This window comes from Ammospiza nelsoni, chromosome 1 (assembly GCF_027579445.1).
Source record: "Ammospiza nelsoni isolate bAmmNel1 chromosome 1, bAmmNel1.pri, whole genome shotgun sequence".
NCBI classification, from domain to species: domain Eukaryota; kingdom Metazoa; phylum Chordata; class Aves; order Passeriformes; family Passerellidae; genus Ammospiza; species Ammospiza nelsoni.
Window position 1 is genome coordinate 87,060,999 of NC_080633.1, and position 26,018 is coordinate 87,087,016.

The window sequence follows — 26,018 nt, forward strand, 5'->3', positions numbered from 1 at the left end:
GCCGTAAAGCACATTTCAAATCTGTGGAAACTGATAACCTTGTGGAAATCTGCTTATTAAAATTTTGGAAAATACTTTTAATCAATATCAATAAATGCATTAGGTTTTCTGATAAGCAGACCTCAAGTGTATATTTTAAATTCTTCAGGAAAAAAAAGATAGGTTTCTTTTAGGATTGTTTTGTCTGCAAGTGTCATTTGACAGGGGCAGGGGCAGGAGATCTCCCATCATTTTCCTTAAGGAGCCTAGATTCCTGTTTTGTGTTGTGATCAGACTATCAAGGGACACAGTTACAAAATTCTCTTATAAAATTTTCATCTGTTGTTGAGAAATTCATTAATCATTGAACAATTGAGCTTTGTGTTAAAAAATGTCACAAAGAACAGCTATGTGGGGGCCTTGGAAACATTAACTAGAAGGTGTTTGGAAGACACAGTCTTATCAGTGAGTGAAATCAAATGTCACACACTTCAGCTGCTAAGGAGTCATCAATCATCCTTAGGAGTGCAGAAGGAGTCTTCTGTGTTTGCCTCATTGATCTCAAGGAAGGAGGCTACTCCTTCCCCTCCTGCAAGCATGACTGATGACTCCTTAGGGTTTGAAGCTGTGTGACACTTGATTTAGGGGCTGCTGTCATCACTTGTGAGGAGGCTGCCTGCCACCTCTCCCCTTTAAGAGCCTCTTGGAAGGGTTCTTGTTTAAGTCATGAAAAAGAGAAACCTTCATTTCCTTCACAAATCAAATTCACCAGAGTTCTATGTAGTAGTTTACAGATCTGTTTAATCCTATTTTACAAAGGAGATGTCTCATTACTGTTTAGAGATTATAAATAAAATAGATATGACACATTAAATGTCTAAATGAGTTTCTCCATTTCATTAGCAAGTAGAGTGCCTTCTTCATGTCTAGACAATGTTACAGGCCAAGATCTAAACAGTACTTAATGAGAGTAAAAATTGTGAACTGCTTTCACCATAAAGATAGCCTAAAACTTGGGCACCCACCAGTATTCCTTCTCTAATCACTGTGAGTGTTTGAATTGTAACAGGAAATGTTGTTTAGTAAGATGCCCCTGTCTACTTTAGCTTCCTCAGGTATATAATACAATGCCTAGATGTTGCTTGAGCTGTTGCTTATCTGCCATGAGAAATATTCCTGGTAGGGTCTGCTCTAGGTAACTTTTCTAGGAATTTTTATTTCTGCTGTTAACTGAGAGATCAAACACACAGTGTGTTGATATATCTGCTTTCTACAAAAGGTGAAAGAAAAAGAAATTCTGTCCCCATCAAATCAGTGGCGTAAAATGTCTTTAGTTTCACTGCTATTTTTATCTGGTGGTTGAGTGTATATAGGGAGATAGACTGTGGTAAACAGAGATAGGTACAGCAGAGCTTTTTTTTGTTCATTTCCCACTAAATGCCATTATAGGGGGGAGGCAACCAAAGATTTTGTGCCTAATAATTGAATAGCTCAATATGAGACTAAGGTGTGACTTTTTTTTTGCTTGCTTGCTTCTTGCACTCACAGGGGAAAGAAAATTTATGTGGGGATAAAAGATCTTCTAATTATCTGGGCCTTATTAACTGAATGAAATGAAATATTGAAAGCAGAAAGGTACTTACAAATTGTTCAACATGTTAAGTAGGAGCAGAATTTCTTTTCTGTGTTGTTCCTTTCAGCCTGTTTTAAGAATTGTAGCACAGTTCAGTTCCCTCTCAGTTTATTGTTCTGCACAACCCAAAAAGGCAGCCCAACATTTGCAGTAGTAGAACCTCATGATAGCTCTGGACTTTTCTCAGGTGAGCATGGCATTCATCCCAGGTACAAAGTTAAGTTCAGCAGGAGCACTAGAAGTAAACATTATATCATCACAGTAAGGTGGCTTTCCTACCCTCATCTGTTGCAGAAATCAGGCAGGTTATGTAAAAGTAGTGAAGTTAAAGTCACAGAAGAGGAAATGTTCAGAGTAAAGGAGAAATAAGACTTTTTTGAAGAAGGTAGTGGTGAAGATGAGGCAGAATCACAATAATTCAATCTTGGTTATTGAAGAAAGCAAACTTAAAGAATATAAGTGACATGGGAGCAACTTTTTTGTGCAGGCTAAGGACCCTTTCCTCTCTAAATTCTGTCTTTAATTAACCTAAGACAACAGTAAATTTTTAGGGTTTTCAATTACATCCGCTGAAGAAATCTTTATTTTTGTCTTAGTTGTGCAAATCTCTATTTCCTTCCCTCCATGTTAGGTGCCAATATGTGTGTTTTACTGACTTGTTATCTATCAGAAAAATGAAGACATAAAAGACTTTAGGCTGATTTTCTCTTGGTCTAACCTAAATTTTGCCTCTTTCAGTTTGTACCCATTACTCCTTGTCCTATCACTACAGTTCCTGATGAAGAATCCCTTTCTGACTTCCCTGTAGGCTCTCTTCAGGTCTTGGGAGGTTGCTATGAGGTCTCCATGGAACCTTCTCTTCTCCAGGCTGACCAGCCCCAACTCTCTTGGCCTGGTTTTGTAGGAACAGTGCTCCAGTCCTCTAATCCACTTCATGGCCCTCCTCTAGACTTGCTCCAACAGTTCCATGTTCTTCTTATGTTGGGGACACCAGAACTGTGCACAGCACTCCAGGTGGGGTCTCACCAGAGCAGAGCAGAGGGGTGGAATCCTCTCCCACACCCTACTGGCCACGCTGCTTTGGATGCAGCCCAGGATACTTTTGGCTTTCTGGGCTGCCAGTGCACATGGCAGGCTCATGTTGAGTTTTTCATCAACCCAAGTATCCCCTACATTTTTCCTCCAAGTTTTCTCCACAAGGCTGCTATCAATTGCTTCTCTGCTCCACCTGTAAATGTGTCTGCAATTGCCATTACCCAGGTCACTTTGTTGAACTCCATAAGGTTTGCATTGGCCTACCTCTCAATCCTGTCAGGGTCCCTCTGGATGGCATCCCTTCCTTCCAACAATAGAACTGGGGATAAATTTTCATTGTTATCATCACCAGAAGCCATTGCATGCTGGCTAAGTATATTGCCTCACTGAAAGTAGGGGGGGATGGTAATTTCCATCCATGCTGTTGTAAAATGTTGCTCCATGTAAATAGATAAAAGAATAGGAAAAAAGGGAACAATGTAAAAATACTGATGTCTTTGTGTCATGTTATGGCCACGCTTCTACACAGATGTCCATGAAATCATCCACAGATGTCCTTAGTTGGGAAGGTGTAAAGGCTGATGAACAGAAGAAAATGAGGAGTGGAGCCACAGCATGGAGGAGTGTAGGGAAAAGTTTGGAGGGAAGAGGAATGGAAGCTTGGCAAAGCTGGTGAGGTCTGTAAAGTGGGTGAAGTGATTTGCAATCAACAAGTGGAGCAAGGGGAAGGAGCTTCCATGGAGATTCAAAAGAGTTGCTTGATCCTTTACCACTTAAATGTTTTTACCTCATTTATTTCTGGCAGATGAGCAGTTTTGGGACATCCTAGTCCAGGGCAATCTTGTTCTCAAGGAGCTGTTTTTCTAGGTGTGCTGGTGGGAATTCGACAGAAAAAAAGACAGAAAGTGAACCTGCCAAGCACCTATCTAGGTTAGTTTCTGGGTTACCAAGTATCATGGAGTGGAAATACATGTCTGAGAGAAATGGACTCTTTGTCACAGCAGAGGACTCTCAGTGTTTGGTTCATCTTCTAGGAGTAATGTCCTAACACAAAATAGAGCTGAGGTTTCATATTTAGTACAAGACTTGCCTACTCAACCATTGGCTCATCTAGTCCATACGTAGAATTGTTTTGTAGCTTCGTAAATAATTGAGGTTGAAATGGGAACACAGTCTTGAGAGACTCGTAGGACTTCAGTTTATGGATGGATGTGTATAGCTATTGTATGGATGTGTGTGTATATGTGCGTGTGTGTATGCTTTTGGAATGATTTCTTTCTAGATTTGTTTGCAATAGATGACTTGGCTTTTAAAATGGACTGAAATAAACAGTGAAAACTGAATTAGATAATATCAGGCACTTCTGGATTGGCAATCTAGCATTTTAATTATATCAATAATTTTGGAGTCCAAAGGACAGAACTATAGTTTGAAGTGTGGGAAAGCAACTATAAATTATATCTTGGCAATCTGTGCTCCTTTAATCACTTCCTGACTATGTTTACTCAGTTTCAAGCCAGAGTGAGTTTTTCTAATGGCAAACATTGCAAGCCAATCTTGATCTGCAAAATGCAACCTGTCGTTTAGCCAATAAAAAAGCTGGACCATGGAAACACTTTGGGATTTCTGTTTCTAATAGAGCACGAAATAACTTTTATTACTACATCATTTTAGTCTTGTCAGTGGGAGTAATTATCTTGCTGGTAACTTCAGCAGATGTGATGCATACTGAAGGCAGGTAGCAATAGTTAAAAACGTTATTGTGGAGGCTTAGTTGTGATATATTTCTAATGTAGTCACTGAGGTTTCAGAGGTAGGCACCCGAAAGGGTGGCTGAGAGGAATTGTGTGTTAGTTTTCCATTGCTGCTGGGATGGGGAATCATATGAGCCTTTGAAATTGTACAGGGAGCCTGTGGATATGAAGGCTCTCAGGTCATGGAAGTGTGTTCTGATCTGTGCTGCCACATGGCTACTGCTGCCCAGGACAGTCAAATTAGGAGCAAAGTATGGCACTGGTTTGGGATTTTTTTGGGGGGGGGATTTTTTTTTAAATATGTGAAGATCTTCCTGATCCAGAGGAATGCTTAGGACAAAAAATCTGTTTCTATTCTCCTTGTACTATTAAGTATAGGAAGGGGAGAACAAATACCTACTCATTGTTGATGCTGTTGCTAATAGAAATCTGGATTTTATCATTCTGCCTTTATGTAGTAACAGAGAAAGATTTTGAAGTATATTGTGCAATATTCCTTTATTTTACTTTCTTGTGGTGGAGTGCCAGATACATTGTCATTTGAGATTTATGCCAGCGAAAGCCTGCAGTCGTGCATGGTTTGCTCTTTGACCTGCCTCCTCCTTCCTCCCTTTCCTCACCAGTCAGCTGCTGTCCCTCTGCCGCTAATTTACATCCCCAAATGAATGAAGCTTAATCCCTAAACCTTAATCCTCCTAAAACCAGCTGAACTTTGTGATCCTATCTTGACTTTGCAGGAGATTAAAAATAAAAAAGAGAGGGGGAGGTGGGGGCTACTTGAAAAAATGTGCTTTAACTTCCAAAGAGTGCAGCCATCTTTTATGTTTTTCAGAGGGCTAAAATGCTCTGACATTTTATTGATCAATGTCATTTTCCTTGTTATTTTTTATTTTCATGTTGAGCTTAATCATTTGGGGTTTCTGTTTCAGTTCTGTTTCCTTGCTGTGCAATGTGAACTCTTGGCAGGGGAATCTGAGGAAGAGAGCTTTCCAAGGAGACCTTGTTCTGACATAATAATGTGGACTAGGGACAGTGCACTCTGCTATGATACTGCTTCAGAGATGAACATAGGAATGAATCAAAATTTCACAAGCTCTCCCTCATGGAAAGTAGGGATATTTACTTCAGGAGCCAGGCCAGGTAGTATCTGCATGAGCTGTGCCCTTTCTGCTCCTAGGATTCTGTATTGATATACTGGCAGCATCTTGTCCCAAAAAATTTCAGGCAGCAGAGGAGGTTGCTCCTCCTCTTTAAGTCGATATATATTTCTTCTCCTATGCATGATGCCCAGTGAATTGGCAATATTCATCTTACCTTTTGCCTAGGTGAATTATCATAGTGTTGGAATGTGAATGCAGTATATCTTTGTGAAGCTACAAGATTTGGTCTACAGACAAAACCAGAGCTGACCTGATAACCAGAGTTTAAATCTCTCTTAATAGGGATGTTGCAGAGTGACAGAGCCGAGAGGGAAGCTCGTCCTCTAGCAGACAGTGAAATGCATCAGCCACTGGAGCTGGTTTGAATGCAATCCCCTCTTGTAAACCCACAGGCAAGGCTTAGAGAGGAGATTCTCTTGTCTGTGACTGGTACTCTGTCTGCCTGTGCTGCTCTCACTTTTAGGCTGAATTGCAGCAACTTCTGCATTTTGGAAGGTTTGGTTAGTACGGAATGTGATTGCTGGCTCTCTCAATAACGTGTCATGTGGACAGCACAGACTGGGGAACCTGGAAACCATGGGAAACTCATGGTTTTCCTTATTTAAAGAAATGAACATTATAAAATGTTCAGTCTTTAATTCTGTAACAAAAACAGGAGAGAATTGTACAAGATAGAATTAAATATGGGAATGCTTAAGCACACAGAAACAATGGGTTGGCTTATTAAAGGGAGGGAGAAACTCAAAACATAAAAATGAAATTCTTCTTGGTGAAAATCTTATAGACAAGCAAATTGTTTTGTTTTATGATTCCTTGGAAAGACAGTATTCTGCACAGCTGTTAGCCACGTAAGAAAGAAATACATATGTGCATATCCAAGTGTGAATTTTTCTTACTAATCCAGTTTCCCCAAATACTTGGAATGAAGCTTTCAACAGCGCTTGTTAGATTCAAAAAAAAAAAATCCCCTCGAGAAACTATGTTCCAAAACCTCAATTCTTATTAGGAAATGAAGCAACTTTCTTGTGGCATAAAAATAATGATGCTTTGGGTAAAAGCTTTCAACCATATGGCCCACAGAAATAGCAGGCTTCAGAAAAATTTATCTTAAACAGTACATAAACATTTTATCTTTGCACATGGAAGCTACACACCAGATAAAACATGTTCTTGCAAAATGCCATTCCTTAGAAAAACATCTTCAGGTAAGACCCTGCAAAACTGCATTATAAAATATATCAAATGGTACAAATGCATGGGAAGGAAGGCCATGTCCCCTGCTGCTTCTGCCAGTGGAGCACAGGAGCCCATGGTACAGACTGCTTGATCACAAGGTTTGTGGGGACTTTTTAGTTGCTAGGCTGAGTTATGGAGATGAAAAAGTGTAGCTTGTACATTTTGTCAACCACACAAGCAAGTTTTAAAGTCACAATTTTGAGTATATTTGGTGTCTTTTCTGTTATACTTTGGATGAAAATAGACTTCTCTTGCACAAACATACATTATCTTCTTTGAGAAGCCTAAAAAAGGAAGACATGATCTAATTGAAGTTGGTGAATAAATGAGCAAAATATATTTATCTGATGAGGCCAATGGCACCTTTTCATAAAGACTTTTAAGTAGCCAGCCTTTGTGTCAGTACACAATCTTTATGGTTGCAGGAGCTTAGCAGTAAGCTTAGACAGCTTTGCCTGTTTTGCTGCTTTTCTCATCAGTGCCTTAATGCCTGCTGATTAAGGGCTCATAAATCTTTGCAATATTAGCAGAGGAGTCCATTTCCATAGCAAATGGCAACATTTCCCTGCCTCCTTCTAGCTGCTATCACACACGTGTGGCATGTACTTGTAGGTATTATTGTCACGCTCATGCCATATATTGTGAACAATGAATACTCTCTTCCTGGTAACCTGAACCTCTTAACCACTGCTAGAGAGTAGCCTTTACTCTTGAGGTCACCTAACTTGGCAAGTCAGTGAGTTAATGGGTCTGAAAAGATTATCCTAGACCAAAATTGATGTAAACATTCTCCTTTCAATGTAGAACGCATGGGCTTGCATGCCTTTCATCTTTCACTGCACATTCCAGATGTTTGCTTCTTTCCTCTCATCGTATATACATGATGGGATAGATAATGTACTGAGCTGAGATTTATGTCTAAGGCATGATGTGTTTGTACTCTACTTCATTACACCTTCTTTTTCCCTTTTATTTGGGAAAGGAGAAGTATCTTAAAAGCCTTTTTTTAAATTCAGGTTTGATTTGTTTATTCAGTGCTTTCCAAAAGCAGTCTAGTTGGAGTTCCTCATCCCCTCTATTTCCTCTGCTGTTGCCCTGCAATATATCTCCTTTCAGTTTAGGGTGACTCTATGACTTGATTGCTTTGAAAAAATTCCAGAAGACGTACCTCAAAATTTGCATTGAAAATGTCCATATTTAAAAATAAATAATTAAATAACTAAGTAGACAAATAAATAAATACCATCAACGTAAATGCAGATTTTTTTCCTCGATTTATTTTGACAATCAAATGCTAATTTCTAAGTTTTCCCCAGGTGATGCACTAATATGTATTCATTATTTAAGATTATGGGAAAACATCCTAAAATTACAGTGGGTTTCAGTGTTGATCTTTCACTGAATGTCAGCAGCCCTTAATTGCTAAATGCAATTAAAAAATTTTTTTACTTTTTGGGTTCAGTCTGGAAGACTCTAAGACTGAACTAATGTTAACTTCTCTGCTATATGGACTTTTTTTTTTTGGTTCATCCAAATGTCATTTATTTTTCCCAAACAGGCATTTTAGATCTATTAATAAAAGTCAGAATCTGCCACAGACCACAGTTATTCCTACTTTTTCCTGTTTTTCCAATGTTCTTTATTTCACTATCTGTCAATCCAGAATCTATTTTTTCCTCAATTCAAGGACTATGCAAACACACTTGATGCAAAATGAAAATATATGCTCAAGTTTCAAGGAAAGACATTTTAAGAAAAAGGAAATGTTTTTGAACTACGATAACATTACCATCCAGAAAAGAATTGTGATTATTTCACTCAATAATTAGATATGTTATATATACATATATACATATATATATATTTAAGAGAAACATATATGTATTGTTTCTCTTAAATTAGACAATTTGTTACCATTACACATAGCCTTAGTTTACCTGAAACCTTAATATACTTTACATTAAGGTTAGGAGATTGCATAGATATGTTTCCTCTCTTGAGTTTGAAGAGAAACTAGATTCAAAATTCTTAAGAAGAAATTATTCAGGTATTTTGAGTTAAAAACGTCATCTAACAAAGGGATACTTGGGAGGGAGTGCTCACCTGGTGGTGAAAATGAATAGAGAAAATTTGTCTTCGTGAAATTGTGGGCTTGCATCTGTAGTGCCTTGGTCTGACATGTGAGTTTGTAAACTTATTAGCTTTCCAGAAAATACTATTAAGGCTTCTATCTAGCTACTGAGAAAAAAAAATAGTGCTCCTAAAAGATAAAACATTGACACTAAGAAATAAGAAGAATTTTTAGCTCAAGGGTGCACATGCAGGGGTGAATTTTATCTTATGTATTTTGGGCTTTTACATCCTTTCACCAAGACATGGGGTATGATTGCATGCTTCCACTTTGTGTACTTTTGTACTTTATTTGAAGGATAAATCACCCTTATCATGTGATAAATTTGTGTATCTGTACATGACTGTATAAGCTTTTTCAAATTGTTTTAACAAATTTGACAAGCTAAAACAAAAAATGTATTTTTTTCTCATAATTTCTAAAATTCTCACAAACTGATAGATACCTTCCAGTTATTAATATCCCCTTTGGTCAGACTGTAGAAATTATATAAATTATCTCTGGTGAAAAAAGGAAATTCATAGTAAATAAACCATCCAGCTGAAGGAAACTTGCAGTAAGTGAATTGTCTCACTAAAAAGGGGCTTGATTATTTGATTTCTCTTGGCAGTTTGCTAAGCATTCGCCATGAATTCAAAAATCACTCTCAACAAATTTACTGTACAGATCTTGGGTTCTTGGAGCTGCATTATTGGAAAGCTGGAATTTGTCTGTTACTCTCTTATGTATGAAAGCATAAATTAAGATTATTTAAAAGAAGGCAGTCAGCAACTGGGATTTTCTGCAGAGTAATTCACTCCCATTAATACCTTTAATTGGTCTTGTGCCTAATTTGCATGGCTAATTCATTAAGGGCTGTTTAATCCAGCTCTTAGTAGCTTCTTATTTGTCTGCATGAGCCTTCTGTAAGAGCAGACAAGCTTTAGATGTGGTGCTCTGTAGTTCCTTGACACAGTAGTTTTGCATGTAAGGCTCAGGGAACCCCTCCACTCCCTGGTGGCACTGTGTTATGGGATCATTCTGCTACCCTGAGCAAAGACATGATGATGAAAAATAGTGAGCCACTTTAGCAAGCATAAACTCCTGTGAAATTTTGTATTTGCTGTTTTCCATCACAGTGTAGGCATATTGTATACTAATGATCTTATCTTTAACACTATGCTAAGGTAGTAAATGTAATATTACATTGCAATAAAACCAGTTTTAAAGTTTTGCTGCACACAGCTAAAATATGAAACTGGAATTATGCTAAGGAATAGAGATGCTGTTCTCTTGTTGATCCTGACACTTTGGGGCTTTTATGATATTTGTTTATGTGGTATGATGAGAGATTTAGTATTGTGGAGAATGTCTGGAAGCCTTCAGTGAAAAAAGGAAAAGTCATATTTTGCAGATTTTAATTTTCTGTAGTTGACGGAAAGGTTAAAGCATGTTTTTTCTTGCTTTGCACTGATGTATTTCATTCTGATTTTAAAACTTAAATTTTGCTTTTGGTCCTCTGTGTAACAACTTTCATATATCGACTTGCTTACAACATGTGAAACATAAAATCAGTGTTGCAGGCATGCATTTGTTTTTTACATTATGATATAATCAGTTTCTTTGTCTTTCAAAAATCTAATTCAGCTTTTCTTTCTCCTGTGGCAGGATGACAAGGACTTGGTTCATGAGTTTGTTATTGCTGAAGGTCTGACTTGCTTAATCAAAGTGGGAGCAGAAGCTGACCAAAATTATCAGAACTACATCCTGAGAGGTAAAGGAAATGCATCCAAAAGTTGGTTTTATTGCTTGGAAGCTCTCAAAGGTCTGCAGCAACTTTCTGTGTAAAGTGTCTTTGAACTTGCTTCTGTTTGGTCTTGATTCTTTCACCTTATGCATAAAGCTAAGGGAAGATTAACGCTCACCACTGAGCAGAATGAACTGGAATATTTGGAATTGTAATATTCTCCCCATTGTTCACCTTTTCTTGTAGATTACACTGCAGATATCTAATTCTAGGAAAGAAAAGGCATTCTAAAGCCTTTACTGGATAACTGTGTCAGAAGGCACAGAACAAAGTGGACAGTGGAGTCTGGTCATCTTTTACAAAGGATGTGCTGTGAACAGGTTGAGCTGTTCAGAGCAGGAGGAGTTCTGTGAGCTGTGTTTCTCTCCTTTCTTGCAGTGATGGGTGGCTGTTGACCTCCCAAGCAGCATGGAGGGTTTTCTCCATGCTGCTTAGGCAGTTGAAAAGTACGGAGGAAACAGAGGAGGGGCAGCACCTAGACTGCTCCATCACCTGGTTGGGAGATGTGTTTTCTTATTTTCTTATTTCTTTTCTTAATTAATTTCCCAGAATGCAACATCATTGGTATCTCTTGGATATCATGCAGTGTTTATGGAATAGACTAGGAGAAAGTTACTCCTTAAGGGGTCAGTTGGCTGGAAACCATTTTCAGCTATCTGGCATTTTGGAGTTAAACAGGTAATGAGAGGCTTATGTTCTGTTATTTGCGATTAAAAGATAACTGGCAAAGGTGGGGTTTGGAGAGGGATTTGGAAAAAGGTGTGCTACGTGATTAGAAAGCTGATTTCCTCTGTTGCAGGGCAAATGGATGCATGTGTTTTTCATCTAGCCAGAAACCTGGGCTGTAAGTTTGGAGAGTTTCTTCAGTATTTGAGGGGAGAACAGTCACTCCAAGGGATTTTTGCTGCTGGATGATCTCATAGTAAATGGAGGCTGATTACAAATACATAGTTGTGGTAGATTGCTCATTTGAGTTTTCTTAGACTGACATATATAGCTGTATTTAAAAATGTCACTTTAAGGTATTTAACTGCTAAAACCCAAACTACACATTGTGGGGCAAAACAAACCCCCAGAAACAAGAAAAATAAATAGAAGGATTTTGTACAAACCAGAAATTATTATTGTACAAACCTGAATTATGGAAAGCAAGGATTCAAACAGTAAGTGAAGCTTCATGTGAAGACATTGAAGATAAGACCAGGTTTGGAGGTATAAAAGAAGCAAACCAGTACTACAGGAATTATGTTCCATGTCAGTAGCTGTGCAGTCACATAAAAGTACTTGAATAGAAGACAAGGACACAGAAACATGTGCAATTAGAAATTTCTGGGAGAAAACTGGCCATAGATGATCTTGGAAAATTCAGACTGGAAGCAAAATAAAAGTGCTGTATGGGACATTCTGGCCCTTAGTCTAGGAGCCTTCCCATTCTTCTTCCCTTCCCATATGCTAATACATCCAGCATTCAAAGAGATCTAATGGTCTCTTTCTTGTGGTGGCTTTCAAGACCCTGGTTTCCATGATCTAAAATTAGAAATTTTCATGTGAATTCAATTAATGATAAAACAGAGACTTAGTGTCAATGTCCATGGCATCATACAAATGCAACTGCAAATTCACCTTGTTGCATTGTTGTTAACAAGTGATTACAGCTTGTTCAAAATGAATGTAACAAAACAACATTACAATAACAAAAACTATGTCGAAGTATGTCATAAAGGTAAAAACATTCTTTTAGGAAGATGCTTTTAGGGATTGGTAGCTTCTGAAATCAGAGGTTTTTTTCCCTATACTGCTCCTGTGTGAAGCTGAAGTTTCTCTCTGGGTAGTGTATCCTAGTATCCTTTACAATAATACTATTTTTTCTGTGTGATGTGGGCTTCATTTCAGTTTTGGTCTTGATTGTCTTTCAGGAATTTCAAAGGTTGTTACAACTCCAAAATTATGTCAGGTGGTTTGCAGTTCCAGGAGGCATCATGTACTTTCTAAGTAGGTCTCCATGTGCAATGAGATAACGATAGATTTGGAAGTATGGTATAGCCAAACAGTCTTATCCGGATTCACTGAGGAGGGTGCTGAAAAGAAGCATTAAATACACCATGTAAGAGTGTTTCTGGTATATTATTTCTGGAATATCATAGTGATTGGTTAGGTTGTTTCGTTGTTTTTTGGGTTGGGTTTTTTGTTTGGGTGTTTGGGGTTTTTTTGTTTGGTTTTTATGGGGTTTTTTTCGTGGCAGTTGTGTGTATCTGTTGCAGTGCTGCATTTTACAAAACCGGGAGTACTGGTAAATATGTGAATAAATTTTACTGAAGGTACATCACTGTTAGCACAGAGATGGGTCCTGTAAGCTCTAAGATTAGTGTTACATAGTGGAGATTTGAGAAGTAAAAAGTAGTCTTTTCTTAGAGATTTCTTGCCTTCCTGCTGTGTTGTCCTTGTTCTGCAGACCCTTTTGGAGTGGAATATTCTTCTTATTTTCATTGCATTTAGCCTAAATCATTAATAGATGGGATTTCTCCTAAGTTCCATATTCTGGCATTTCTCCAGCACCTTTGGTGTCATTCCCTCTTCTCCTGTGGCAATTCTAACTCAGCCACTTGTGACAGTAAGTGGCAGCCTTAGGCACAGCATAACCTCGTTTGCTTGGAGGACTCACCTACATGAGACTGTTCATCATCTTTACTGAGCAATTTCCCAGTGTTTCATATCAACTTGTTTGCCTGCACTCATCAAGAAATGGCTATGTACCTTGGAGGGAAAATAGGCTGGAAATACACGTGTGCTTAAGGGCTGTAGGTGCTTCAGTGTAGCTGCTTCAACTCCAGGTACAAGTTGTTTTTTGAGGATATTATTTTCCTTTTTCCAAAAGGCTGCATTGTTTCACTCTAATGTTCCCTGGTTGTGAATTTCTGCTTAGGGGTTTTGACTTGGTTCAAGTCAGACTGAGCTGCCAAAAATGATTAAATATGAGTCATGAAAATTTTAGTTACTTTGGTGGGTGAGTGTAGAGAAGGTAAGGGGATTTTGCATACAGTGTTGAGAAATAACAGTTTGTTGTTGAATACTAAGGAAGAACTGTTTATTTCTGCTCAGGTCCCTGAACTAGGGCTATTTGGCTGTATCTTCCCCAAAGGATTCCCTTTTGTCAGCACATAACCTATAGACTGGAAGCCAACGGTAGCCAGGCTTCTCTCGAGGGTTTCTTTTTAAAAAAGACTGGCTTAGAAAACAGCTTTTGATCCTCCTTATTTAACAGTTCTTAGAATGAAATTTATTCTCCAATGTTCCTTTTAATTATTATGGCCATCTAAAGAAACCATTTTGAGGGACTTCCCCCCCCATGGAAACAGGCTTGTTTCCCCTTTGTTCTTTCTTCCCTCTTCCATTTTTTCCACAAAGATGAAGAACTTCATTGGATAACACTGAAGTTAAAATTTTCTGTCCCAGTTACAAGATTGCAGTATGCTGGATGTTACCTAAATATTCAAAACCAGATAGGAATAAAGGTAATGAAAATATCCATTACTGATGAGGATTAATATAAACCTTACTGTAATTTTGAAGAATCTTTGGATATAATTTTGAGAGCATCTGTTCCTTGCACAGAATAAGAAAGCAACATGAAATGCCGTGGTAGCCATGTTTTCTGATAATTTGGCCAGTGCTGTTGGGAAGGTGAGGAAAAAAAAAAGCAGCTTGTGCAGACCAAGGCTTTATTCTTTTAAAGATATACTTAATAAGTAAGCTATGAGGTTCAGGGATGGCTTTGCTGGCCCTGTGATGTAAGTTCTGCCTGGTGGGGTCCTGTGCTGTCTGTCCCTCAGATCAAATGAGAAGGTTGTCAAAAGGTCATCCAGCCTCATTTGTAGGGTCCAGTTGTGTACTTGGGTCCATATTTGGCTGCTTATGGATTCAGATCAGTATTTAGAAGTCTCCATAATTAGATGAAAGCTAATATTGTTCTTGTGGTCTGAAAGCACAGGCCAAGTGTTCAGTCTGAGCAGGCAAAGGCCTTCACCTTGCTGCAAGGTCTAAGGAGCTAAGGCTGAGGGAAAAAATAGGACAGCAGTCATAGCAGACTAGTCATAAGTGCTCATACTAGACTATGCTTGAATCAAATTCAGCTTTTGGATGCAGCTCTCTGATTTAGTGAGAGCTGTGTGCTTATATGGAGAATAAGAATTTGAGTGTCAAGTCTGGATGAGAGATGGTTTCAATTTTGTTGGGCAGTTTTGAATTTCTAGTGCAGGGTTTTTTTAAAAAGAAGAAATAAAGTGCTTGGAGGAGCCTAAGAGTTATGATTTGAGGTAATATTTGTGCTTTAAGTTAACCACTCTCCTGTAAATCCCTAAACCATTACTGTAATCTAAAATTAAAGATAATTAGAATCATAAAACATTTAGGTTGAAAAAGTCCCTCAATATCACTGAGTTCAGCCATTAACCTAACATTGCCAAATCCACCATGAAACCATGGCCCTAAGCACCATGTCTGCACATCCTTTAAGTATCTCCAAGGGCAGTATAGTCAAAACTTCAATAATTTAGACTTAATTCACTAATCTGGGCAGAACACTAGGTTGCAGTAGACCATTTTCCTTTCACATACTCTGCACTTCTGATAAAGTGCTGAAGTCCTGTGTGTTTCTACAGATATTGGTGCAAGCACAGAAGATATTGGTAATGGACCTGGGTAAGGGATTTTACATACTCTGAGGGAGAGTGACATACCAGTTAAGAGGATTAAAGGTTTATAAATTCATGCACAAAGTCAACAGCATCTTCAGTCTGATAGAACAGCACCTTTACTGTTATTATATGCCCTACAGGTTTTTCGTTATAAATAGTAAATAGTAGTTTGTTTTGGAATTGCATTTGTACAAGCATACTTTTATCTTTATGCAGATAGCATGAGTATACAATAATGCTCTTTTTTCCCTTTTTTTTTTTTTCTGTGTTTTGCAAGACTTTTGGGGGCTTCTAAGTAGTTTTATGAGGGGCTTTTACCAGAAAAGTTCTATATGAGTCCTAAAATGTAAATAATAAAGAACTGAGTGTCTTAAAACATTAAAATCACATGTGAAATATAATTCCAAGGCACATTTTGATCTTTGTTACATGCTTAAATTATGAGGGATCCATTAAAACATTTTCCTCCAGTTTTCCTGATAGTTGCAATTTGCTCAGATGTGAACTGCCAGCGATGGAGAAGTTCCCAAGAGGAGCCGTGACTTCCAAAGGTAGAGCAATGAGTACTGAGGAGCCTGAAACTTTCCAGTCCCCCACTGAGGCATAAGAATGGGGCAATATTTTGATTCCTCACCTGTCTACCTGGTAAATGGGAGCCAACCTTTGCAAAGGATGGATGAAGAGAGAAAGAGTGTAGCTGTATCACAGTAGTTACCCTTTTAGTAACCTCAGCTCCCTACTGCAGCGAGGTGGTTCTAAATTTGTATTTTGCATGTGCTTTTAATTATGCAGTACAATGCAGCTGACAACAATAAAAAATGGAAAGAAATTACTGGAAGAGCTACTAGGTTGTAAAACAGAAAGTGGCTTTGCTGTTGGAATTAGGAGATGCTGAGCTCTTTGACAGGCTGGTTGGATGTGCACAGGAGCCACCAGAGTCAGTCGGAACCACAGATGGATGCCCAGGCAGGGGTTCAGGTTTTCCAAACTAACGGCAAGCAGCTCAAACACTGACATGTACCAAAGCTACCAACAGTTATGCCTATTTATAGAGCCAGAGGCATGCAATCCCACCTGCATGCCAAGTTTGGAACCAAGGGCTGTGCTGCATATTCTGGGAAATCAGATTAAATTCCTGAAACGAGTCAGTGCTGGATGGTAAAAGACCATCTGGTTACTGTCTGTCACCAGGACACCATGTGTGCCTGAGGATGTCAAGGAGCTAGAGGAAGTCGAAGGTGAGGATGAGGTTTTGCAAGCAGGCAGTGGAAGCTGCTGCTGATAACCCTTTCATTCTGAAAGGCAGGCATGAAGTTATCAGCAAGCTGGTGGCATTTCTGCATTGAGCCAACTGCTACTAGGAATGCTTGGGGTTTGTAAGTGTGCTTTCTATAACACGGAGATGATCTGCTTCCAGGAATTGACTGGCTGTTTTTATCAAAAAGACCCCTCGTTATTTACAAGGACATGAATGTTTCCAGTGCTCTTGAACTTGCCTCCCTCAGCCTGATAAATTATGGGGCTTTTGCATTACAGGTTAGGTATTACAAAGCATTGAGTATAGAGAAGCATGTTCTTCTGCAGTAAATGTCTGTATGGGAAGCAGGTGTTGTGTAAATAACAAAGAAAATAGAAATAAAGTCTGTGAGAGGCTATTTATATCCTAAATAGATGTGTCTTGCTGGTTGGTACTGCAGCAATAAAACAGATGGTAGTAATGTAAGTTTAGTAGGGAACAGGGAGCTAATATTCAATACTCCATATCTTTGCAATATTCTTGTTTTAGTGTGAACTGGAGAACTGTTTAAAGTTTTCCAGCTGTAGAAAAGTATCCCAGTCCCAAGTAAACAGGAATAGACAGCACTTGATTAGGCTTACCCTTGTATTTCTTTCTCTTAGCCTTAAGTGTGAAGGTATCCTTATGCAACTGTGAAGTTCCTATATATGTCTCTACATATCCAAGTTGTTTTCTTATGTGCAGTATAGGATGTAAACTTCTCACTCTATCTCCAAGTACCTGCTGTAAGAGCCTGAACTTTAAAGACAAACTGAGTGTCTGTAGCTTGATTACTTGGGATGTTTCTTCTGAGATTTGCTGGCACAGTCTCCCAGTAAATTCAGTTCTTTGGCCTTTCAGAAATCTTATCAGAATTGGACACTTGTCCTGTGGGCATTTCAAAATTCATGTCCTTCAATTTTATGCTGGACATCAAACCACAGTTCCTGTGGAACCATACCAACAGATGACGACTCTACCTGGAAGTTGTTATGCCCACATAGTACAGGGCAACTCCACATGGAGGTACAACTTAGGTTTCCTACCACCATTCAAAAAAAAATCTGTGAAATAAAAAACACCAAACCAAGCCCTGTGTGAGCAAATCAGTCACAGATTACTGTGTCTGGGCTAACAAGACCTGTTACTGAGCAGCACTGCTGAGCTGAGTTACAGCCTGGCAGGGATGCAGCCATGCTATCTCCCTTTGTGAAATGGACTACACTGCCAGTTTTCCATCAGCAAATGTTATAGGTACCACTTCTTGTAGTTCAGGTGAAAAGTAGCAGTCCCAGAAAAATCAGACCCATATATCTGATGGATCAGTAATTCTTTCTGTTACATGTACAGAAACCTCAAGATGTGCCTCTTCTTGAAAAGCCATGAAATGAAAAAAAAAAACAAATGGACTTGGCATCCAGATTCATGAACCCTTTAGATTAGAAATAATAATGTCAAGATGCTCTTTGTTATACCAGAAACTATCTCCATGATTAATAATATAAACAATAAACCTCCTTGTTTCAGTAGGTGAATCCTCTTTCACTTCTGCAAATATCTCTTTAAGACTAAATGCATTTGTTTATGTGTACAGGGGTAGTTGGGAGAGCTTGACATTGGAAGCCATGCAGTTTAAAAAGAGGGAAAACATCCTCTCTCCTTTCCACTCTACACTTCTAGCATTTCCCTTCTTCATTTCTCATCTGCATATTTTAAAATTATGTTTATTAAACTTGTTCTATACATGCATTACACTGAGTTCCTTACTGAGTACAACCTTAGGCATTCCCTTGGTTGTTGGAGCAAGCACTGCACTCTCCTTTGCCCTCCTCCTCCCTCCCTTCTCCCAGGATGTGATTGTTATGCATGATCCATCTGGAAGCAGAGCCACATAGTCCTCACACAGAGCATACAGTACAAGTCCTCCCAGTCTGGGATGGGAATTGGCATCAAAGCAAATTTGAGTTCAAAAGTTTAACCATCCTATAGTAATTTACACATCTACAAAAATAACCTGAGCTGTTCCTTGCACAGTACATTATATGAAATGGCCTTTTATGCTTGGACTGCTGGTGAGGAGGATATAGGTTCTACATGGAATTCAGTAATATAACCACCATAAAATTATGGATTTCCCTTTTTTTTAAAGCTGACAGGGGCTGGGAGCCTTTGAGATGCTTTCTGTCTCTATGAAAATGAATCTTAGGTTCTGGGTAATATTTTTATGCCTTGGGAAATTCCCATGAAATGTGACACCTCAGACTATGCAGACTCCATGTAAAATGAGGAACTGAATATGAAAAATGCACATCCTGAACTACTGAGCAAAGACTAAGTACCTGGGAAGTACTCCCAGAGGCCTTTAAAGCCATTGTGGATATTTTATGCTTTAACTACTCAAACTTCATGAACAAGCCTTGAAAACAATGTACTGATTCCAACTGGTTATGAGCATATTACAGAGTGTTTCTGCCTTTTTGTCATAATACTGTAGCCCAAAAGTAGAGAAGGAGAAAATGTGTAGAAAAGTAAAGACATTCATAAGCCAGCACAAATATGAATAATTACACAAAGTAAATGGCTGCTGGTAATTTCACTATAAATTATTTGCATTGACTATATGCACATAAAACATGTTAAAATATCATTGGGAAATAGAGTTTGATTATTCTCATTTTGAGATTAGAGACTTTCACAGCTATTTGAGATGGTAGTCACTAGAGTGCCACACAGAGTGCTCCATCCTGATACATAATCAAGGAAAATTAAAGACTTTAAATGAGAATTGGAAGAGGTGGAGTCAAATTTGTAAGATAATTGAGAGGTTCTGGCTGCTATTCCTTGAAGGTGATTATTGTGTGATATAAGGACCTGACAAAAATGAAGTTCTTCAGATATCTTCAGAGTTAATTTCCATATCCAGTTACATTATTTTAAGTCACATATTAGCTCTGTGTGTCTGGAATCCTTGCAAATGTGCATGAGTATGGATTTCTATCAATCATGTTCTCATAGGTGCAATCAGGAAGCAGGACCAGTGAACTGTAAACTCTTAAAATACTTATTTTCATTACTGTTAGGCAGTGACCTGCTTTTAAGTCTATGATCACTACTGCATCAAATACCAAGAAACTGTAGATGATTGAAGAACTTAAAAGCTAAGCCACGGGACTTGCCTGTATTAGCATGGTCTTAATTATTAACGGATCAGAAGTGCTGTGCTCATACATATGTGTCTAAGAAAAACTGTAGAATGCTTGTAGGCTGGTGGCAGTGAAGGATAATCTTAGTGAACACATGGGAGTAATAATGTTTCTGTTTCTGCAGTGGAGGGTTTCTGCTTGCCTGTTCTTCTGTGCAGCCCAAAGAAGCATGAATGGAGCAGCATGTGCCCCTCAGGAAAGCAGAACTAACAAAGAAATACAGGGTTGAATGAGAAAGATTGAAACTTTTTGCTGCTTTGTAGTGAAGTGTAAGGACCAGCTCACCTTCTGCCAGCCTTCTACTTCCTATCCTCCTCCTCTGCCATCTCCACCTCCTTCCATACGCAGGACAGGAGACACTGAGGGTGGCACTGGAGTGAGGAGAGTGGGGGCTGACATCCCCCCATGCCCCATGTGTGTGTGAAGCTGTCAGTGGATGCACAGGCAGGGGCTGAGCAGACCCGGTCAGGCAGCAAATTCAAGGTGCCATGTAAAGCCAGACAGAATATTGTCTTCCTTTTGCAAGCTAGAGGCAGAAGAGTTGTACTTGGGGCTCCCTGCCTGTAGTGTGGAGAAGCAGAGGTTCATCCCATTCCTACAGTTTTACAAAAAGTGGAGTTTGGTACAATATTTATTAATTGTGACATGATTTCTTTCTCTCCATATTGCCTGACAATAAGGATTTTTTTTCTATTTTCAGTGTGTGAAGCATTTCCAGCTTTTCCCATTTAAATTATTGGCACTAAAGATGGTGGTGTCATGCCAAAAGAGAAGTCTATGCCTACCTCCTGCACTCAAGCAAGAAAAGATCACTGGCCTGCACTAGCTGCTAAAAATACAGTTCCTCTGCTGTCCAGGGTGTGTCTTTCAGTAATTTATTGCTTTGAGGTTTCTTCCCAGTCAGTTTAGTGAAGAGAGTTTACTGATGTAGGTGCTATGTAAAATAAGCTTTTTTTTTTTCCTTTGCCTCTTTAATTTGTTTACAGTTAGAAAACAAATATTCTTCTGTCCTCTGAACTTATAAGTGCTTTGGGTTCCCTGAAGTTGAGAAACACTAAAAATACTGTTGTGTGCTGTGAGGAGTGCCATCAAATGGTCTTGGCTTGAGTCACTGAAGTGCTACACAGGATATGCTGTGTCTGTTATGTGTTTTAAGTAGGTTTATTTCAATGACAGGTGGGGTCTTGAAGAATTCTGCCAATACTGGGCAATATCCTGTTTCCTCTTACTTAACCTTCCTCCTTCAATATGTTATCACCAGCATAGACAAAGCTCTCAACTCCCTCTTGCTTTCTCTGTCCCTTCCCATGCCCCCTGCAATTCCCTTCTTCAGAGACACCTCTGTGATTTATAAACTTATGCCCCAAACTGGCTTTGGGTGCAGCAAGGTTGCACAGCACTTACTCCTGATGAGCATCAAGTCTCTGTAGTGACAAGGGTCCTGTCTGCAGACTGAGATCCCAGGTGTTCCCAGTCCCACTACTCTTCCCTGGCATGCAGGGAGCAGTCTTAGGAGCAGACACTGTTTTTCACTCAGGCAAAATCCACTCACTGGGCATAAATCTTCTAAACATGGTTTCTACATTCCCAAAATTCAGTAGTGGGTCACCATGAGCTTGCTTTAGTATTTGGGTGAATATCAATAATGGAAATATTGACGGTATTGTGTATAAACTATATATATTGGTTCATAAGGATATTTTTTTATATTTGCTTGTGATAGATGTTTTTGGGTTTTTGGGTTTTTTTTCCTAAGATGATTATGGACAAATGCACTAAGAATACTGTTAAGGTTGATAAACAAAACTGTTGAAAATTAAAAATACTTGTCTGAGCTTTCTTTGCAGACATGCCTGCCCCCTTTGTGTGGCAGTTGATTCAGCTTTTGATGGCACAGAGCTTTTGCCCTCAGCTGCTCTGCTTCAGCCAAGGAGCACCATCACACCTGTGCACTTACTGAACACCTTTTAAATAGCTGCTCTTATCAGCACTCCTTCCCCAGGCTTTTCAATTATTTCATGCTATGCGAACTCTCTTATAAAATGTTTGTTTTCCTCATGCATGATTCTGTGTTCTGTCACTAGATGTTATCCAAGAGCTCAAAGGGCAGCATTATCTTTGTGTGGCAGATAAGGAAATGAGGCACTTGAAAACACATTCTGAATTCAGAAAGACTCAGTAACTCTGAGTTATGGTTTGGAGCTTGTCCTTGGGCTGGTTTTTCAAAGTTGATGTGGTATTTTCTGTTTATTCCTTTTTTTATTGTTACTCTTAGCACTTCTTTTCCTATTCAGACCCTTTTCCAGTCTGTCCTAATTATTTTTCTTGGATCTGTTTCTATTTCATGCTTTTCACATCACCTTCCTTTAACCTCCATCAGTCTGACAGTTTATTTGCATCATCAATCCATTCAACAATATTCATAAATTCATTTACATTATTTTCTTCACCAGTTTAAGCTGTTTTAAATGCCTTTTCTTCCCTTCACATCTTTCCACCTCTGCACTATCTGTCCTGGGTTCTGAAACCGCAGCTGTGTTTGTTAGCTGGTGTAATGAACTTGACAAAGGAATGCGTTCATCTGAAAAATGGGTTTGAAAAGGTTGTTATATTGTTATTGTTTTGGATTTTTTTTATAGTAGTTGAGTTACTTTTTCCACTTCTTAATGTCGAGACACAAACTCCTGTGCCAGAAAAACCCTGATTTTGATCTGAGTCAAACAAATAAGGGAGAGTGTTGCGGTGCCACTATCAATGATCCAGTCAAGCTTCAGTATCTTATCTTCTGTACATTTCTTTCCTCAACGTCACTCACATCAGCCCTAATCTGTGTTTCCTCCAGCCAAATAGCTGTTAGTTTTTCCCATTATTTTCCTCATTAATACCAGTCATTTAATCTATTTTCATAACTCTCAGACACTCATCGGGTATTCTGTCAGAGTTTCTCCCTCTTTCATTTCCTTGACCATCTCTAGGTTTGTATTTTGTTTCCTTCTTCATTCAGATGAGAATTCCTCTTATCATCTGAGTAAGAAGGTAGTTCTTTAAAACAAAACAAAAACTCTCAAAAGCTGCTACTCTTTCTTTGAATGCCTTGGCCTTCCTTGGAAGGCAGCAGCTGGGAGCTTTATGGCCATATTTTGAGCTTCAAGAATTGAGTTTACAGAAATTTCAGCTTATTATATATATTCAGTAGAGGCTGTTGCAAGTGTCAAACAGCTATTTCAAAACCTTATAATCACACAAAGTTTGGGCACATTTTAATGTTTTCTGTATGAACTTTTTCACTGACATGAGGCTATAGCTTTTCTGAGTATTCCAAAGAGCTCATATTCCCAAAATATTCATCTTTCTGAAAATATTCTTAGAAGTATTTTCAATTTCAGTGATAAGTTCTCTTCCTCCTTTTTCTTCCTGCCTTTTAGAAACCCACCCCAAATGTAATAAATTTTGGAAATTTTCCATGAAAAAAAGAAAGTGTTGTAATTCAAACACCACAGGGAAACTTTCAGTTCAAACCTAGAACTTGAGGAAATGATGGACAGCTAAATCCTGGATTGTTTTCATGGGAACTAACAGGCTATTTTAGAAGCAAGCAGACTGTCCCATATGAGGGATGCCTTCAATTTCTGTGTCATTCTGAGGCTGATGGCTCACTTCAAATGTTGAAAATAGGAAACTATTGCTTTATTGGCTACAAGGATGAAATGGCTTGTGTTGCTTTACTCTGATCTTTAGCTGTAGTAATGTGATTTGATGGGGTGACTACTGAATCAGTTACACTGAGAGTGTAATTGTTTGGATTTTGCCTACAAAGAACTGACTTTTTTTTTTAATTTAGTGTTTTAATGTTGAGTTCTTGTGTAGTATCTTCATCATGAATTAGTAGAGCAAGGCCTGATGGAGAGGTATATGTTTATCAGAAATGTGTGTTGGAATCTTGCCTTTATATCAATCCCTTGGAATATATAATGAAAGTTAAAGATGTAGGAAGTATAAAATAATCCCTTTTTGTTGGGGTGATAGAATGTAAGAAAATAAAGATAGTAGAAGGTAATCTCACACCTGAGGAGTTGCAGCTGTACTAATCACCAAAGATTAGAAACAGGCCTGCCCTTAACAGGCCACAGCTGTGTCTAATAAGGATGAGTGCTATAAAAGAGTGGGTGAGCTGGGTGAGGGGAGAGTTGGAGTTTGTTGGCTGTGCTGTGAGGGGATGTCCATGAGAAATCACTAAGAAGGTATGGAACTTTTGTGATAAAATGATAACACCTTTTAGTTACATTACAAGATAGAATTCCTCTCACCTAATTCCAGTTACCTTGTCTCAAGTAGTTAGGTGGACTCCTCGAGTGTACTGGGGTACACACTTGTGACTGAACTGGATTTGCTCCTTGATTAGTAGTTTGTTTGATATCTCTTGTTATCTTTTGTTTCTCAGTTTTTTTCATGTGAAGTCATGAGTTTGTGTCTGAACTTATAGTGTCACATGGAAAGTCTTGAGTATTTGATGGAATTTCTTTCATTTTAATTGGAACTCTTCCTCATGTCCAGTTGAGGGAACTTGGCAGAAACCACTTTGGATCTGTAGGCTTCCTCAGTTCTGACAGGAAACCCATTGGTTGTGGAGAGTCTCAGTAAATATTGGTGGTCATTTCCCTCAAACAATGAGTCTCATCTGTCTCTCCTTGAAGAGGCTGAATAAGCTGGTATGTAGTTACCTTTAAGAAAAGCATTTGTTTTTCAGTGACTTACATTGCATTTGGTATGCATTTGAAGACTGGATGAGATGAGGAAAGAGAGACAAACCCCTGTCTTCTGCTCCTGAGCTTGAAAATCAGAGAGCATAGATACCTGGGCTTCATGTTTTCAGGCTTTAGAAATTCTGATGATGTGACATGATTGTTGTTGCAGTCGATAGGCATAGACAGTGCTATAGTCAAAAAGCATGGCATCGTTATGTTTTTAGTGGGTGTAATGGTTCCCTGAATCACCTAATTAAAGGGCAAGACTATCCCTTTGGTTTTAAGGGCTCAGGAAGACTGAGCTCCTGTATTAGGTGTCCAGGTTATATACTGTGAATTTCACCTTTCCCTAGGCCTCTCTAGGCAAGCAGGAACAGCAATGTGTGAAAGAACATCAGATTAGGAGCCTGCTTTGTAATATGTAATAGTAATTGGACACACACTATAGAAATAACCATCCCTGTGTAATACGTATCTTTAGCCATGCTGATTCTGAAAGAACAAGTTGGGAAGGATCTAGAAGAATAAGTTGGGAAGGACATTTGGACCACCTGCAAAATCAGGTCTCCTGGATCTCTGATGAGTACATACAACTGTTCTTGCATACTTGAGACTATCAGACCGGTTAGGACAGGGGTCTGCCTGCCCCACAGGACTTGGTCAAAAAAAAGGTCTGTGTTCTGTACTGCGTCCCACTGGAACTGAATGATACCCAAAGCTGTGCATTGTCAAGGGCTGGGCTCACTCGCTTTCCCTGACTGGCATTTTTGTTGGCAGAATTGTTATTTCAAGGGGGGTTTGGCCTCATTGCCTCAGTTGAAGGAAGACCTGAGTAGATCTTTCAGAAGAGCAAACCTGAATCCTATTCACCAGACTATGCCAGCAAAGTCAGCTTTTTGCCAACAAAACCGTAGTGCATGTGTTCCAAACCTGACAACCAGAGAGGCTGGATGTGCCACCTAAACCCAAAGTCATTGCACACAGAGACCTGTGTTGGCCTGGAGCTCCTTATTTGAGTACCATGGACAGGGGCAGCTCAGCCACAGCCTGCTGAGGACTTGGGGTTTTAACAGCCTCATTGGAAAACGCCATTGTAAGCCTTCACAGTTGGTGCCAAATCAGTTATTATTGAGTGCATGTAAAACAGCTGAATCCTCCTGAGCCTTTTCTCACAGGCATTCCAGATTCAGTACTCCTGTGCGATTGTTTGGTTCAGAGCTACTCAAGGCTCTTCAAATGCTGAGAGATTAGAAAAATCTACTCCTGCCTGTAGACTTGAGAAAGAACTGCAGGTGTTCATGGAGTCCTCTCTTGGACTGTTTCCCAGATGGTGCTGAGAAAACCTTTTTTGAATGCCTGTGTGAGTGAATTTCAGGAAGTCATAGC

General features: G+C 39.0%; 1 protein-coding gene across 4 annotated transcripts in view; it reads left to right on the forward strand.

Annotated features, from left to right (window-relative positions):
* Window positions 1-26,018, forward strand: part of FHOD3 (formin homology 2 domain containing 3) — a 376,449-nt gene that overhangs the window by 175,569 nt on the left and 174,862 nt on the right. For all 4 annotated transcript variants that reach the window (XM_059470757.1, XM_059470747.1, XM_059470732.1 and 1 more), the window contains exon 5: window positions 10,576-10,681. In XM_059470757.1, the coding sequence (XP_059326740.1) occupies window positions 10,576-10,681 (106 nt within the window). The remainder of the gene's footprint in view (window positions 1-10,575; window positions 10,682-26,018) is intronic.